Here is a 13,357-nt window from a genome sequence, read left to right as displayed (position 1 = left end):
GGGTCAAGGTGGTTGAACTGCATCCACATTAATTCTTAGATAAAGGAAGGTAATGATTAGTAATCTTCTAGCATATTTAGCAATTAAGAGGCCTTCTAGCTACCGTCCGACGAAAGAGTAGAGTACTCTCCTCCATGACCTGTCATGAAGTAATACCATCCCCTATTGGTTAGTTCGTCTTGCGGTGTGGCATCTTCGTGATCTTCAGTTTATCACCTCAGCGGCCAATGACATCTTTAAATGAAATACCTCTTTTGTCTTTAAAAAGGTAAACCCAAAAATAAATCAAACTAATCCTAAAAAAAAGTGGAATTCAAGAGAATTCTTCAACCACCTTCAACACGGACTCCACGGTCTCAGCTCTCACTCATCTGAAAGGTTTGTTATCATTTTTTTCTAGAAAAACGCCCAAATCCTTATCAGTCAAAGTAATTATTTTTTTGACAAATATATTCCTCTGTCACAAAACGTTGCCATAACTCGGGGGCATTGTGAACAAGACTCGGTAGGAATGTCTGAGAGACAGTAAACCTTCCCATCGCTCCTCGCCGCGTTGTGAGAGTGGCCTAGCCGTTTGCGATGCAACTGCGTTATTTACCACCTTCCGCTGTTTCCCCTTCCACCCCATGTTTCGCAACCTTACTTGGATGAAAGGGAGACAGTCTTTCCCTCATGCTGAAAATTGCTCAGACCGAATATCAAACTCTCACATTACATGGGGAGGAGGGGTGAAGGTGGAATTTATTGCATGTGGGCTTATTTATTCATGTGGCTTGCAATGACCTCGAAAGATATTGCCTCCAATTTATAGAGGACGTTGCGCTAAGTCCAAAATCACGGACGGACTGGATTTCTTTCTGTTTTAGTGGTAGACGTGCCTTGTTGCCTCGAATGGAGGCCCGCCCGACTCCTCCCCTTTCTTTTATACGAGGTTGGGGGTTAGACGAAGACAAGAATGCTAAATTTTCAAGTTTCTGTGGTCTAACGCATAAATCTGACCACAAACGCCCGAAGTGCGAAATGTAACAAAATATGGCAATGATTACACGCCCCACACATACGCACAAGACTGTGTGTGTGCATGCGGATTGACAAACCGAGGTTGGCTAAAAAGAGGCGTCCAGAGCGTGCTGTGTATCGAAAGTCTGCTGGGTGTTCGGTCCGCCTGACTAACGGCGACTACGCGACCCCCTTCTTTCTCTTTCAAGTTAGGGCTAATATGGCCACGCCTTGCTACTTGTAAATTGATGTGATTTGTGTCGCTCACGTCCACTGGCCATGACCGCCACCAGTAATGCCGACGCGACTAGTTCAGAAAGAGCAAGAATGACTGTGTTTTGGTGGTGGTTACAATTTTGTGACATTTCGCCTTTTAGAAAGGGTGTACTTTCGGGGGAAATGAGACATGAGTTATTAAGCGCAACGTGGGTAGGGTGGAGCAGAACCAGGGGACAACGGGCCAGCCACTTGCTCATGACTTTAACCAAGCATTTTTCTGGGGATTTTAAGCACTTTACAGAAGGTCTCATTTGCCCTTATCCATGACCGTTTGATACGCTTATTGCCAAGGTTGGAGGGCAAAATCATCTCCCATACGCACAACCGAGTTGGCTAATTCAGTAGGTGTCTCGAAACCAAAACCGTAACTGCTTCCAGACTAAGAACACCATGCATCAATTTTATGGCTTGAAGCTCACCCAGATTTTGTGTCATCACAGACTCCATAAACTGGTGTAGAGGCACACAGGGGTTATGCTTGTAGCGAACGTGGTAACCAGGTGTCATGGTGCACCGCTCCTAGGCGATCAAATATGCTAGAAGGAATTAATCGTGGGTCTTTAAGACTTGGGCCTTTCTTATTGACTCCCTTCATCCGCAAAGTTGTTGTTTCTAATAGCAGTTTTCCTCGGCGAATTTTCTTACTTTGCAAGTGCATTTCGAGTCTCAAATCCATTTGGAACGTAAGGAATAAGAATTCCTTTCCAAACTGGTAAAAGAGGCACGAGCTCATCTTTTTTAAGCACTAGGATTCTATTCAACACCTTGAAAGGTGGAAAATAGCGGAGTCAGTTTCCTTTGTTTGTCTACGCCTTCTATACATTCCCTTTTTAGTGAATTTTAGCCACTTTTAGACCCCAACATGTCGATTATATAATCACTTTAAGAAGCTACAAATAAATCAAGTGAATAATAGGAGAAAACAGATTTGAGGGATTTGAAGCATCATTTCTTAAAATCTTTGCCCTAGAGGTCATATAACATTCCCGCTTTTTAAGGAAATAATAGACCCCACCTTTGCTAGAAAATGAACGGGGAAAAGCATTCTAATTTGCAATTGCGCTTCGAGATTGTTTATAGCGTTAGGAATATTTTCGCGTCAATCGGATACGGAAGCATAAAACTTAGAGATACATCTTGATTATAAATCTGTCTTTTAGGACACTACTCATTCGCCGCTATTGCTAACTTTTAAATCAGAAAAACACCTTAGTTTTTCTTCAAAATATTCGGATATTCATTATACGGTCACAATGTAACTGTGCCATGAACTGACCTTAAAGCATCCAAAAAGCCGACCAATCAGAATACGGCATTTTCTACTTTGCAGAATCCAAAGATTCGCAACCTCTTTGAGTTCCATGTGGCAGATTTGAAGCTGCCTTCACAGGGTTCGATGAACCTCTCCTCTTGCTGCCTTCCGGGAACATGGATCCCTCCGGACCTCTGCTCTGCCCAGTGTCGCATCCTGCTCGAAGTTGATCTCCAACCCGCAGGCAAAATGCCCAATGCTACCACCGTCACCTCCACCACCACTTCAACCACTGCCAAGGCTTCAGTCTTCCGAACTGGTGTCGTTTTCACCAATGGAAAACTCTACAACTCCACCCTGGACTTTTGTATCAATCTATATGCGAAAATGGAGGCGAGTTGGGCTAATGACTCCCCATTATACTTTTGTTTTAGGTTAATTAAGCAAAGTATGTTGTAGTACTTCGTGGATGTTAAGAGCCGTACAATTCAGGTGGTCACTTTATTACTAATTCGTAGAAGAGATGGGTTGAATGCGAGCCATGTTCTTTGGCGAGGGTAAACCCCCACGCCTGTCCGCTTTGTGGAAAGATACTAGCTTGCCAACAAAATCCGGTTACTGAGGCACACATTAACTTAAAGAGCTCCTTATAGTCATGCCCTGAGGTTGTTCCTCCTTTTCGCCCCATTGCCGTTTAAATACCACCCAGTCGTCAGTTTGGGCTATTCTACCCTCTGCGGTATCTGGGAGGGTATCACCTAGTTATCCTTTTTAAATTCTGAAAAGATGTAGGTTAGGGCTTGTTCACTGTGAATCTTGTTCCATTTTTAATTGTGGTGTTAAGAAGAAGACCAAAGGCCGGCATAATTTTTATGACCTCTCTGTTGATATCCGCTGCGGATTCAGCCATCTTCTATCACCTTTCTATCCAGTAAGCAACTAATCTTCAAAGCATTAAGGATGCCTGTTAAGCTCTCTACAAAACATAATTAATGTTTTAAAGGTGTTACAAGACAAAATTGTGCTCTTAAACTTGTCACCTCAAGTGCCTTTAGCGTGTATTTTAACAATATAAATGTTAAAGGCGGCATTTTTAATGTATTAGCTAGGTGTGCTTTTGAGGTAACATTAAGCGGGAGGCAGTTTAGAGAATGCAAGCAAATATAAGACTCTTGGGGGTATGCTCGAAGCAAGAAAGCGAATTACTCATTAAGCTAACAAGAAACCTCAGTGCTTACTACTTGCAACTTATTAGCGTCCCCCAAAAGTAAAAAAGCAATAAAATTAAGGGGCCGAAAGTGGTTTACATGGCTGCAAGATTACAGAATCGATTGAATAAGATCGATGTGGGGCGCAATCTGGAACTCAAGGGTTCCATCTAATCGCCATATCAAATTTCTTCTCTGTGTGGTGGTAATTTAAACCCCGCCTACCCACTCGCGCCACTATTGCTCCCCAAGGTTTGGAATTTAAGGTGACATCTTTGTTTGTGGCCATTCTTCAGCCTACCTTGCCCAACGGGCTGCTGCTAGTTGAGGGCGGTAGTACGGAGGGAGGAATACCATACATGAAATGAAGGTGTGGGCTACTCAAATCAATCTGGTAGCCCAGATTTGTTGCATGGCCTGCTGGAATATCTAAGTTTTCTTACAGACTTTTGAAAATATACATTTTTGACAGAAAGAAGATACATCGAATTGGACCATTTCTTACTGAAAGAAGATTCGTTTTTATGTGGAAGAAAGTCTCACCAGAAACTGATCTTGATGGAAGAACTCCTGTCCTTATTGTCTGACAATGCGCTAAAAAAGGAAGGCGGTTCGTTAAGTTTTCTTAAAGTAGCAATCCCAAGGTGGCACAGAAGCCACCTTTGTATCAGCCACCAATCAGATCGGAGAGGCATGCCTACTTCTTTTGCTTTGCTCCCCAACTGACGGCTCAGATTTCGCCATTCTGCGAGACTCTTGATGATAAATGATTTGGAATTATCCATTTTTGGTATTCCTTATTGAATAAAATAGTTTTCTCTCGCAAAAAGCTATGGTAATTATAAATGATAGTCCTTTGCAAGTACTGTTAAACAAATACCTGATTTTAAGTAGTTTCCATCTATAATTACTCTGAACTAAAAAAGCCTTTTTCTAAAACTTGAGGATCGGGGTTGGGGGTACTTGTAAAGTGATTTTAAAAAACCTATGCCACTTTCTGGCTGACTGATATTGCTCAGCATTCATTAGTGGTATATTCATGCTAACAACGAATTTTGATGCTCTTTTAGGGCCCTCTTCAATTACACATATTGTTGTTTCATCTAAGCCCTGTTGAAGGTGAGCAACTGCCTTTCCGTTCCACAATCTCCTCCGTATTCAGTACACTCCTCTCACTTCCTCAACCCTCTACAGATGCAATACTTCTGACACGGTTACAACCGCTCCTCATCAAGGGACGTCCTCGAAACGTGTGGACTACGCAGACCCTGCAAAGCGCTGCAGAACCAAACCCCCATATTCGTCTTACCCTCTCCTACCGCTTCGCCTGTCCCCCTGATTATTATGGTGAGGCGTGCGAACGCTACTGTTCGCCTCGAGACTCCCTCCTGGGGCATTACAAGTGTGATCCAAAGGATGGACGAATTGTATGTCTGCCTGGATGGCGTGGCAGTCAGTGCAATGAAGGTGAGAAATGGTTCCGATGTGCCCGGATAACGTTATCTTGGATGTGTTTTTTTGTAACTCAATACGAATACCAACTGCCCTGTGATAGCCATCATCCCCGCTCGTGATGTAATGGAATGGTTTTAAAAGCAATAGTTGTTTCTTTTATCTCAAACTTTCTTAGTGAATGGAGGGAGTAGCCTGGAAGTATAATGGTGGCAAATCAAAATGGATTCCATGCTGAGCGAATCCGCACAGATGGCTTTAAGCCCATAAGACTTAATCCTTTTGGCTTTAAAATTTAGTGCCTTTTTACACATAACCATTGAGGAATGGCTGAGATCTGGATGTCAATTCAGAAGAAGCTTCCAGGCTTCTTTAGTGGTGCTCTTTGATTACAGTCCGTTGTACTCGCTCCAGTAACATCAGCTATCCTTGGAAACCGAAGTATATACCCCGTAGTTGTGGTTGGGATTGACCACCACATAGGCCCAACAATCTGTAGTCAAAGGAAACGTGTCTCACTTCAACTCCAACATTGACTCATGATTCGTAGATAGTCAACGCTCTGAAATAGAGCTACGACAATAAAGAGGAGCGTCGCTTGTGCTTTACAGGCGTGTCTGAACCAGATGCCTTTCTATCTCTCTGTCCTGTTCTATGTTGCGATGTGGAGTAGTGTGCCCTACTATAGTCTCCCAAAAAAAACATTACACCAACCTCTTTTCACTGTTTCATTTCAGCTCTCTGCAAAAACGGCTGTCTCCATGGCACCTGCGACTCGCCTGGAGTTTGCAAGTAGGCCATTACACTGTTTTCTTCTTCAAAATATGCTTCGATACTAATCGGGTTCTTTTATACAAATTTTGCATTGTTGATGTCCAGGTAATGCCATGACCTTGAGGTCTGACGTTTGGGATACAATAGGAACACTTTGGGAGGAGAGGATATGTCATCCTAGGACGACTTACTTCGCTCTTACCTCCATGGCGGGGCTCAAGGAATGACATATTTTTGAGGCTCTTTTAGATTCCTGGGTAAATTGATATCTTTAGACCTCGTTGGTGCAGTAATTAGGTCCATAAAATTCTGCCCTAACTTGTCAGAATTTCCATTCAATACATTGATACACTCAACTTTTCTACGCTGGTCAAAAGCTGACCCTTGCCTTTGGACTCATTGTATGCTAAAGTATCGGAGTCGGAAGTGGTCTTGAATGGCTGTGTCTATCATTCCAACAGAATGATTCATCACTTTTCCCTCGATCAGTTGGCAACAAATGTTCCACCAACTAGGCGAATGTTGAATAACTTTTGTGGTGGTGGATGGGAGTCACCATGGATGGGATGGTCATCAAGGGACGTACCCACCGAGTAAGATCCACTAGGGAGAGTTAATCGGGCATTATCTGGTCATTACTCTTTCCTTCAAATTTTGGAATTTCTCTTATTAACTTCTCCCGCTATTTAGATGTCGAGAAGGTTGGGAGGGCGAGGCCTGCAACCACTGCATCCCCTTTCCAGGCTGTGGTCATGGCACCTGCAAGTTCAACTGGACTCTTGGTCAGCACGAGCCCTTCACCTGTGAATGCCAACCCGGCTGGAGTGGCATGCTCTGTACAGTCGGTACGTCTTCTCTTTCTCTAGATGTTTGCATCCCATTTGATACAGAAAATGACACATTTTCCGTCTCTTTCCTCCTGTAGACACCCAGTTTTGCTCAAACCACCCTGACACCTGTCTAAACGATGGAGTTTGTCACAATACACCAACAGAGACTTCACCCGGTTACGCCTGTCAATGTCCACTGGGTTATGAGGGCTACCATTGTGAGACTTCAAACCAAGACTGTCGAGTCCATCGGTGCAGCGGCCATGGCATTTGTCAAGTTAGTTATGCAATTAATATTTTTGCATTTTATTGTGTAAAACAGCACAAAATTGGCTTGAATCTTCCACGCGTTCAAAAGACTCTAATTAGCCCTCCTCACAGGGTTTGAGTTCATTTGTCATCAATCTTAAGAACGAATGAATAGCTAAGCTTAGTGACGCCAGCTTTTGTAATTAGAAAGACAAGCAATAGAGCTGGAGTTCTTTGCAAAGCACAGAAGTGGTTACTAGCGACGCTTTGACCACATATGGATTACCATGCATGAAGAGGGGGTATCCAGACAACCCTACCAAAGCAGAACTTGCAGTGTCTGATAAGGGTAGTATCTGTCACGGTATGCCCAACGATGCCCTTATGAAAAGCAGACATCAAAGTATGGAAGAAAAAAAGTACTGATACAATGTCTTTACAACAAAAAATCAAAGTGAACAGGTAATAACTTCGACGGGTGTTAGTGTCAAATCGGGACTTATGGTGTTACAACTCATGCTACGTGGGGTAGGCGTGCTCCTTGCTACCACATACCATGGTCGAGTTCGCTTCACGCGTCGTTAATTCAGACGGTAGGCAACAATGAAAATGCTGGCGAGTGTGGAACAGTGTGTTGTGATCGAAAACGTAAAGGCCTCAGCCCAGGTGTCATCTACTTGCACCTCCAGAGGATTCTAAGGGTACAGTGGTGGGACAGTCAGCCGCTCAGACCTCATAAGACATTTGATTAGGTGGCACAAACTATTCAGAGACGATCTAAGATCGTAATTGGCGATTAGGCAGCGGTGACCCCTAGTTTATCATCTCATCATTAGTTATCATGCAAAACGTGTGGTCTGCTCATAGACGAATCTGCTTTGTATGTACCAGTGAAGTGCTAGGCTGAATATGTGCATACATTTCCCATTAAAACACCATGCGGAAAAAAAAATAAATATAAAGCAGCCATTTATTACAAACACCACAATCCCTGTCTGACTTCAACTTTCACCCAGCTTCAAAATGGTACCAATTACTATTACACTGGGCAGGCAGTATATGCTGTTATAAAATAGCACATTTAAACAAGTTTTTATTTGTTAAAGACGAATGGGAATTGCGCTTGCTTTGACGGATTCTACGGCTCAAATTGTCAGTTTGACCAGACCGAGTGTTGGCAAAATCCCTGTCAAGGCAATAACTCTGTTTGCATACCCGTTAAAAATACCTCGGAAAGCGACCTTCAATCAACCAAGGTGGCCATCAACTTCCGTTGTGAATGTCAGCCTGGACTGAGTGGCATGAACTGCGAACGGAAGATTCGTCGGTGTGATGCACGGCCCTGCCTACATGGTGAGTTTACTGCATAATTCTCAAGGAAGATTCCTCTGCATACATTTTACCGTGTCCGACTCATCTAATCCATAGGCCAGACGAAATGATTTGCCTGGCCGTCATTAACTGTAGCAGACCGGACCACACGACATCCACGTGTGCAATGCGGGTTCAGATAAGGGAAGCTGGGCCATGCAGAGATCCGACAGTGGTAGTGAATGCGTTCCTATCTTGTAACCTAGCTACAATGGCTAAAGAGAGAATGGCTGTCAAAGTGACAGTATCATCAAGTTTCATCAGTGTACAACCTCTTGAAGTTGGACACAACAAGATAAGGCAATTGGGAAATGAGTGGGTAGATGGGCAGATAGAAAAACAGGGAAGGGGCAATAACCAAAGAGCAAATACCACACTCACAGAAAGTAGCAGCAAGATCAAAGGTAGTCTATGTGGGGGCGGGTAGATGGTGGCCAAAATTCGCATGTGAGTGGTGTACTCTTATCAAGCCATCAAATATCGCCTGCGAGGTGACGTCTTGCCAAAAGAAAGTTCTACTTTATTGCCCTACTTTATCTCATGTAATGCAAATGGGTTCAGTGCTTGAAGCATTGCGTACTCTCAATGATTCCTTGCTATACTGGGACAATAGCGGTGCAGTGTCGTGGGAGAGGGAGAAGGCAGAAGGAAACTGGTTCACATGGGACACAAGTCCATTCACCTCTTGAATGAGTGCCTCCAAATGGTGAACTACGGGATTGTGGTGCTGACCGAGTTAGGACCAATTTGGTGTAGTCGCCTCTGGTTTGTCACAATACTTTCGGGGATGGAACTGGTCAATCGGAACGGAGGTGTTCAAATGACCTGAGCATCGTGCATTGATGAGGTGTGACCTCGACAACAAATAATGTAATTTTGCCAATGCAAACATCGAGGTACCTTGATTGCTAACTTCGGGATGTTAGGTGTTTTTATTTTAAAATCACAAAAATCATCCATGAGTTACCGATGACTGGACAGAAAGTACGGAAAAGTGTGAAAGCAATGTGGAATACATTGAAGCAGGATATGGATTCTTAACGGGTTGCCTGGTTAATCTGGGGGGAGGAACCACCACACCGGATCTCAACAATACGTTCTATTCAATTCGCCCACCCTCCAACTGTGGACAATGTGCTTGTTGTCTTGTTTGCTGCTCAAACTGTTGGCACTACAGTTAGTGAACGTGTGTCGTACATATGTAATGATGATTTCAAAATTTGTAAATAAGCACTAGAATACATACTAAGCTAAAATAACAACAAAATTTTGAAAGGTACCTTTCTTTGGTTTGCCGGGAGGAGTTTGAGGTTGTATATTACCTCAATATTTCATAAAAGAAACGTTTTACATGACGCACTTCCGATGATTCTCACCTTTCATCGCACCTCCTCTCTGACCCCTTCGCCCAAACCTTTTAGCGGGCTTAGTTTTAACTTCAATTAGTTGTGAAATCTGTCACTTTCTTCCGCAAATAAGACTTGTATTCTGACATGGTGTGCTGGTGATTTGTCCATCTGTCTGTATTAAGTTAACGTTCTACTCTCTTACCCCTCGAGTAGAGTGGCAAACCCGTTTCCATGTATTCTGACTTGATCAGCCATTAAGTGCACAGCATTTCACCAGAGTAGGAATCCACATTTAGATCTCCATAAAGACGTCATTAACTACGTCCACAAAATATCCAGCCTTCCGTTGATTGAGGTTAGTTTGACGGTGCCCTACCCTGAAATGTTACACCTTCTATGGACAAACAATTCGAGCTGCAGGAGGCATCTTTTCTTGTTGGTTAACAAAACTTACCATCAGACTGATGCCCCACCCAGTATTTGCCCTTTCTAATGCTGCCTGTGGTCAGGTGGACAGTAAATCTGGTGAGGTGTTTGGCCTAATTAACTGTGATGACTTCATGTGAATGGTGGGTACGTCCATGGTAGAGATGTCATTGTTTACAAGCCCTGCCCACGCACCATAAAGCGTGGGTAGATCTGCGTCGTTATGTCATCGGTGAGGCACGCTTTGTGGTGTCCTCTAACACCCACCCCTAGTTGTGAACCCTTTAACCGGAAGTCCTGGTTTAAACCTCGTCGCCTTGAGCCTAATTAACCACCTAACTAATTGAGTTCCAAGGCTGGAGATAGGATCCCTTCCTCGAAAGTGTCCCCATTTGGGCACTTGAAGAAGGTGTTGTGGAATGTGATTCTGGAGGTAAAGGAGGCAGTTCTCAAAGACGAGTGTATCTCGTTTGGGGTGACTGTTTGCCCTTCGTAGTGAGGAGGCGGGAGTCACAACGGGACTGATTAGGAGAATGAATGGAGAAGAACGTGTCAAGAAGAAGCATTGGTGAGGTTCAACGTGAGTGCTGAAACGATTAGTCTATAGATCCACCAACAGAGAAGTCGTCGTGGAAGCCAGACAGATGGGGATACTTACGTGCGTTAACAGGAGATGCCGTTGACCTCGAAGGATTCTGAAATTGTTCTACACTTTAGTCATCTATGACGGTTTCAGAATGATTTTTGTCAAATGAAATGCGATGGGAAGTGGCCTTTTCATCGCAACTTTCGTTCAACATACAAAAGTACTGCCACTTTATTGGCGACCATCAATTCACCACCCAGTCTGAAGTAGCAATGGAATTGCTCACTAGGGTTTGGCCACCTGCTGAAGCCTAAACAACCACGGCCGACATCTATCTTCCTCACTATCTGCACTACTCGATGCAACTAGGTGTGCAAGAAATCTGCTTCCTGGGGAACAGTCACGACTTGTCAATGAGTCGAAAGAAAGTTATATTTTTTTAACAATTCTCAAAGCTCACTCATGACGCACTTCCAGATGGCAAGGAAAAGATGCTACCTTATCCTCGTTCATCTCTTCCTAATCGCCCTTGATGCTTGACATCCCCGAGCTGAAGTCGATAAATACATTTTCTGAGCATTAACACTGAACAATCGCACGATAAGATGGATGGGATACACACTGAAGTAGCCAAAGCAGGGCTTTTTCCGGATTCCTAAAGGCAAAACGTGTTCTACCAGTGGACAGCTGCAAACTCATTCCTTTTTGGAAAGAGCTGTTAACCGTGCTACTGATTAGTTGACTAGTAGTAGTTACCAACTTATCGTGTTTGGTCGAGTTCCAGCATCCATAACCATTTGAAGCCTGAGAACACTGAAGCGATTAAATGCAAACTTCAAAACCATCCCACTTTATTGACTCTTCACCTTGCAATATCACTTCTGAAGGGCGCAAATGAGATGGGTTGCTTCCGTATGGGTGATATTCCAAATGCCACCCCAAGACGGTATTCCAAACTTTCGATCGCCAAATTCGATATCCCTTCTAGGCGGAAAGTGCGTGGAACTGGCTCAGGACAGTGATGGCTATCAATGTGTCTGCCTGTCTGGTTACCGTGGCCGTCACTGTGAGCTCAACGACTCAGTATGTCAGCATCTGCCCTGTGCTAATGGAGGTCAGTGTGTTGACCGCGCACACCACGTGGAATGTCGTTGTCCTCTGGGATGGACGGGTCCCACATGCCGTCAGAATGTAAACGAGTGTACTACACCCATCTGTAAGAATGGTGCAGCCTGCCGTGACCGTCCTGGCACCTACGAGTGTCTCTGTACTCCCGGCTGGACCGGTCGTAATTGCAATGTTCCTGTCCACAACGCTACTCTTGTCACCTTTTCCTCCTCCTCCTCCTCCCCTCCGCCTCCTTCCTCACCGACCTGTACCTCTGCATGCGGTGAAGAGGATAATGAAATCATCTGGCCAAACACTTTCGTTATCATTCGTTGTGCTGTCGTTGCTTCCATCATCGTTCTCGTTTCCCTCCTCATCTTCACTTCTCTCCTCTTTCTGCGGCGTCGAAAAATCTGGTGGCACAAAAAATCCTTATTTGAGGAGCTACAGAGACCTGTTCCACCAACTCAACCTGGTTCTGTCTACTGGAATTCCAGTGCAATGCCAGAACCGCTGTTGATTTGTACCTCAGGAGATACCCTGACAAGGCATAAAACACTCTTCAGTGAGGCACCGAAGACAATAGCGCCCGGGAAGGAAAGGCTCTGTGCCGGAAAGCCCCTTATCTACGACCTGGCAGCGCCGTCGCCAATGATCACCTCACAGCACATTGTTCCTCTGTGCGGACCCTCGGTGCACCACCACGCTATTGTGTATGCGTGTCAGACACCGCCGCCGCCGCCTTACGAGGATTTGGTCCAGGGCAAGGTGGAGACTGGGAAAAAGGACTCCAGTCAGTCATAGCTTGCCCCACATGCACGCGTACACATCTGTAGTGCATTCAAACCTGTACAAATGGCTCGTGGGACCCTGGTCTCCATTCTTTGTCTTCGCCTCCTCCATCCCCCCTCCCTCTTGGCCGACAACCTTACTGCGTGGAACCCAAGGAGTGCTTGTGTGTGTGCATGTGAATCCTACTTTTTTAACCACAACAGCAACAACAGCTAACATCTCCTCTTTGTACACAAACGAGGTGTGTCTGTGTGACTATCTCACAACATCGCAATCCGCCTGTTTATATACCTTTAAGCATACTTATTTCGCTCTGTGAAAAAGACGGTCTCCTATCTAACAATTGGACGAATGGATGAATAGATATGGGATTAACGGATTTGATAGATGGATTTATGGATATGAGATGGACAAATGGATTAGGTAGATGAATGGATAAACACGAATGGATGGATGAGTGGATACGGGATGGACAAATAGATGGATGGCCGGATAGGAGACGGATGAGTAAATACGAATGGACGAAGAAAAAGCCAGCAAAGCATAAGAACTAGTGCTGTAGACGTGCCAAGACATCCAAATCCGGGAATAGTTTTATCACTAACGAACCAAGGGAAAAAGCTTCCAGTAGTGTGAAGCGTGATTCGTGGAGTAATGCAGTGATTCATATTAGTGATGATAGC

General features: G+C 44.4%; 1 protein-coding gene across 1 annotated transcript; it reads left to right on the top strand. All coding sequences in view use genetic code 11, as the record gives it.

The window, feature by feature from the left end:
* Window positions 1–1,081: 1,081 nt before the first annotated feature.
* On the top strand, window positions 1,082–12,686 carry EGR_03907 (Delta-like protein; the record flags this gene model as incomplete). The annotated part of the gene is made up of 8 exons (XM_024493156.1): window positions 1,082–1,207; window positions 2,609–2,927; window positions 4,858–5,205; window positions 5,928–5,982; window positions 6,655–6,809; window positions 6,890–7,071; window positions 8,150–8,396; window positions 11,764–12,686. The coding sequence occupies 8 exons, from the start codon at window positions 1,082–1,084 to the stop codon at window positions 12,684–12,686; spliced, it is 2,355 nt and encodes a 784-aa protein (XP_024352428.1).
* Window positions 12,687–13,357: the final 671 nt, after the last annotated feature.

This window comes from Echinococcus granulosus (genome assembly GCF_000524195.1).
Source record: "Echinococcus granulosus chromosome Unknown EG_S00022, whole genome shotgun sequence".
Lineage (NCBI taxonomy): Eukaryota > Metazoa > Platyhelminthes > Cestoda > Cyclophyllidea > Taeniidae > Echinococcus > Echinococcus granulosus.
Note: the sequence above shows the minus strand (reverse complement) of the source record. Positions and strands in the feature narration are given on the sequence as shown.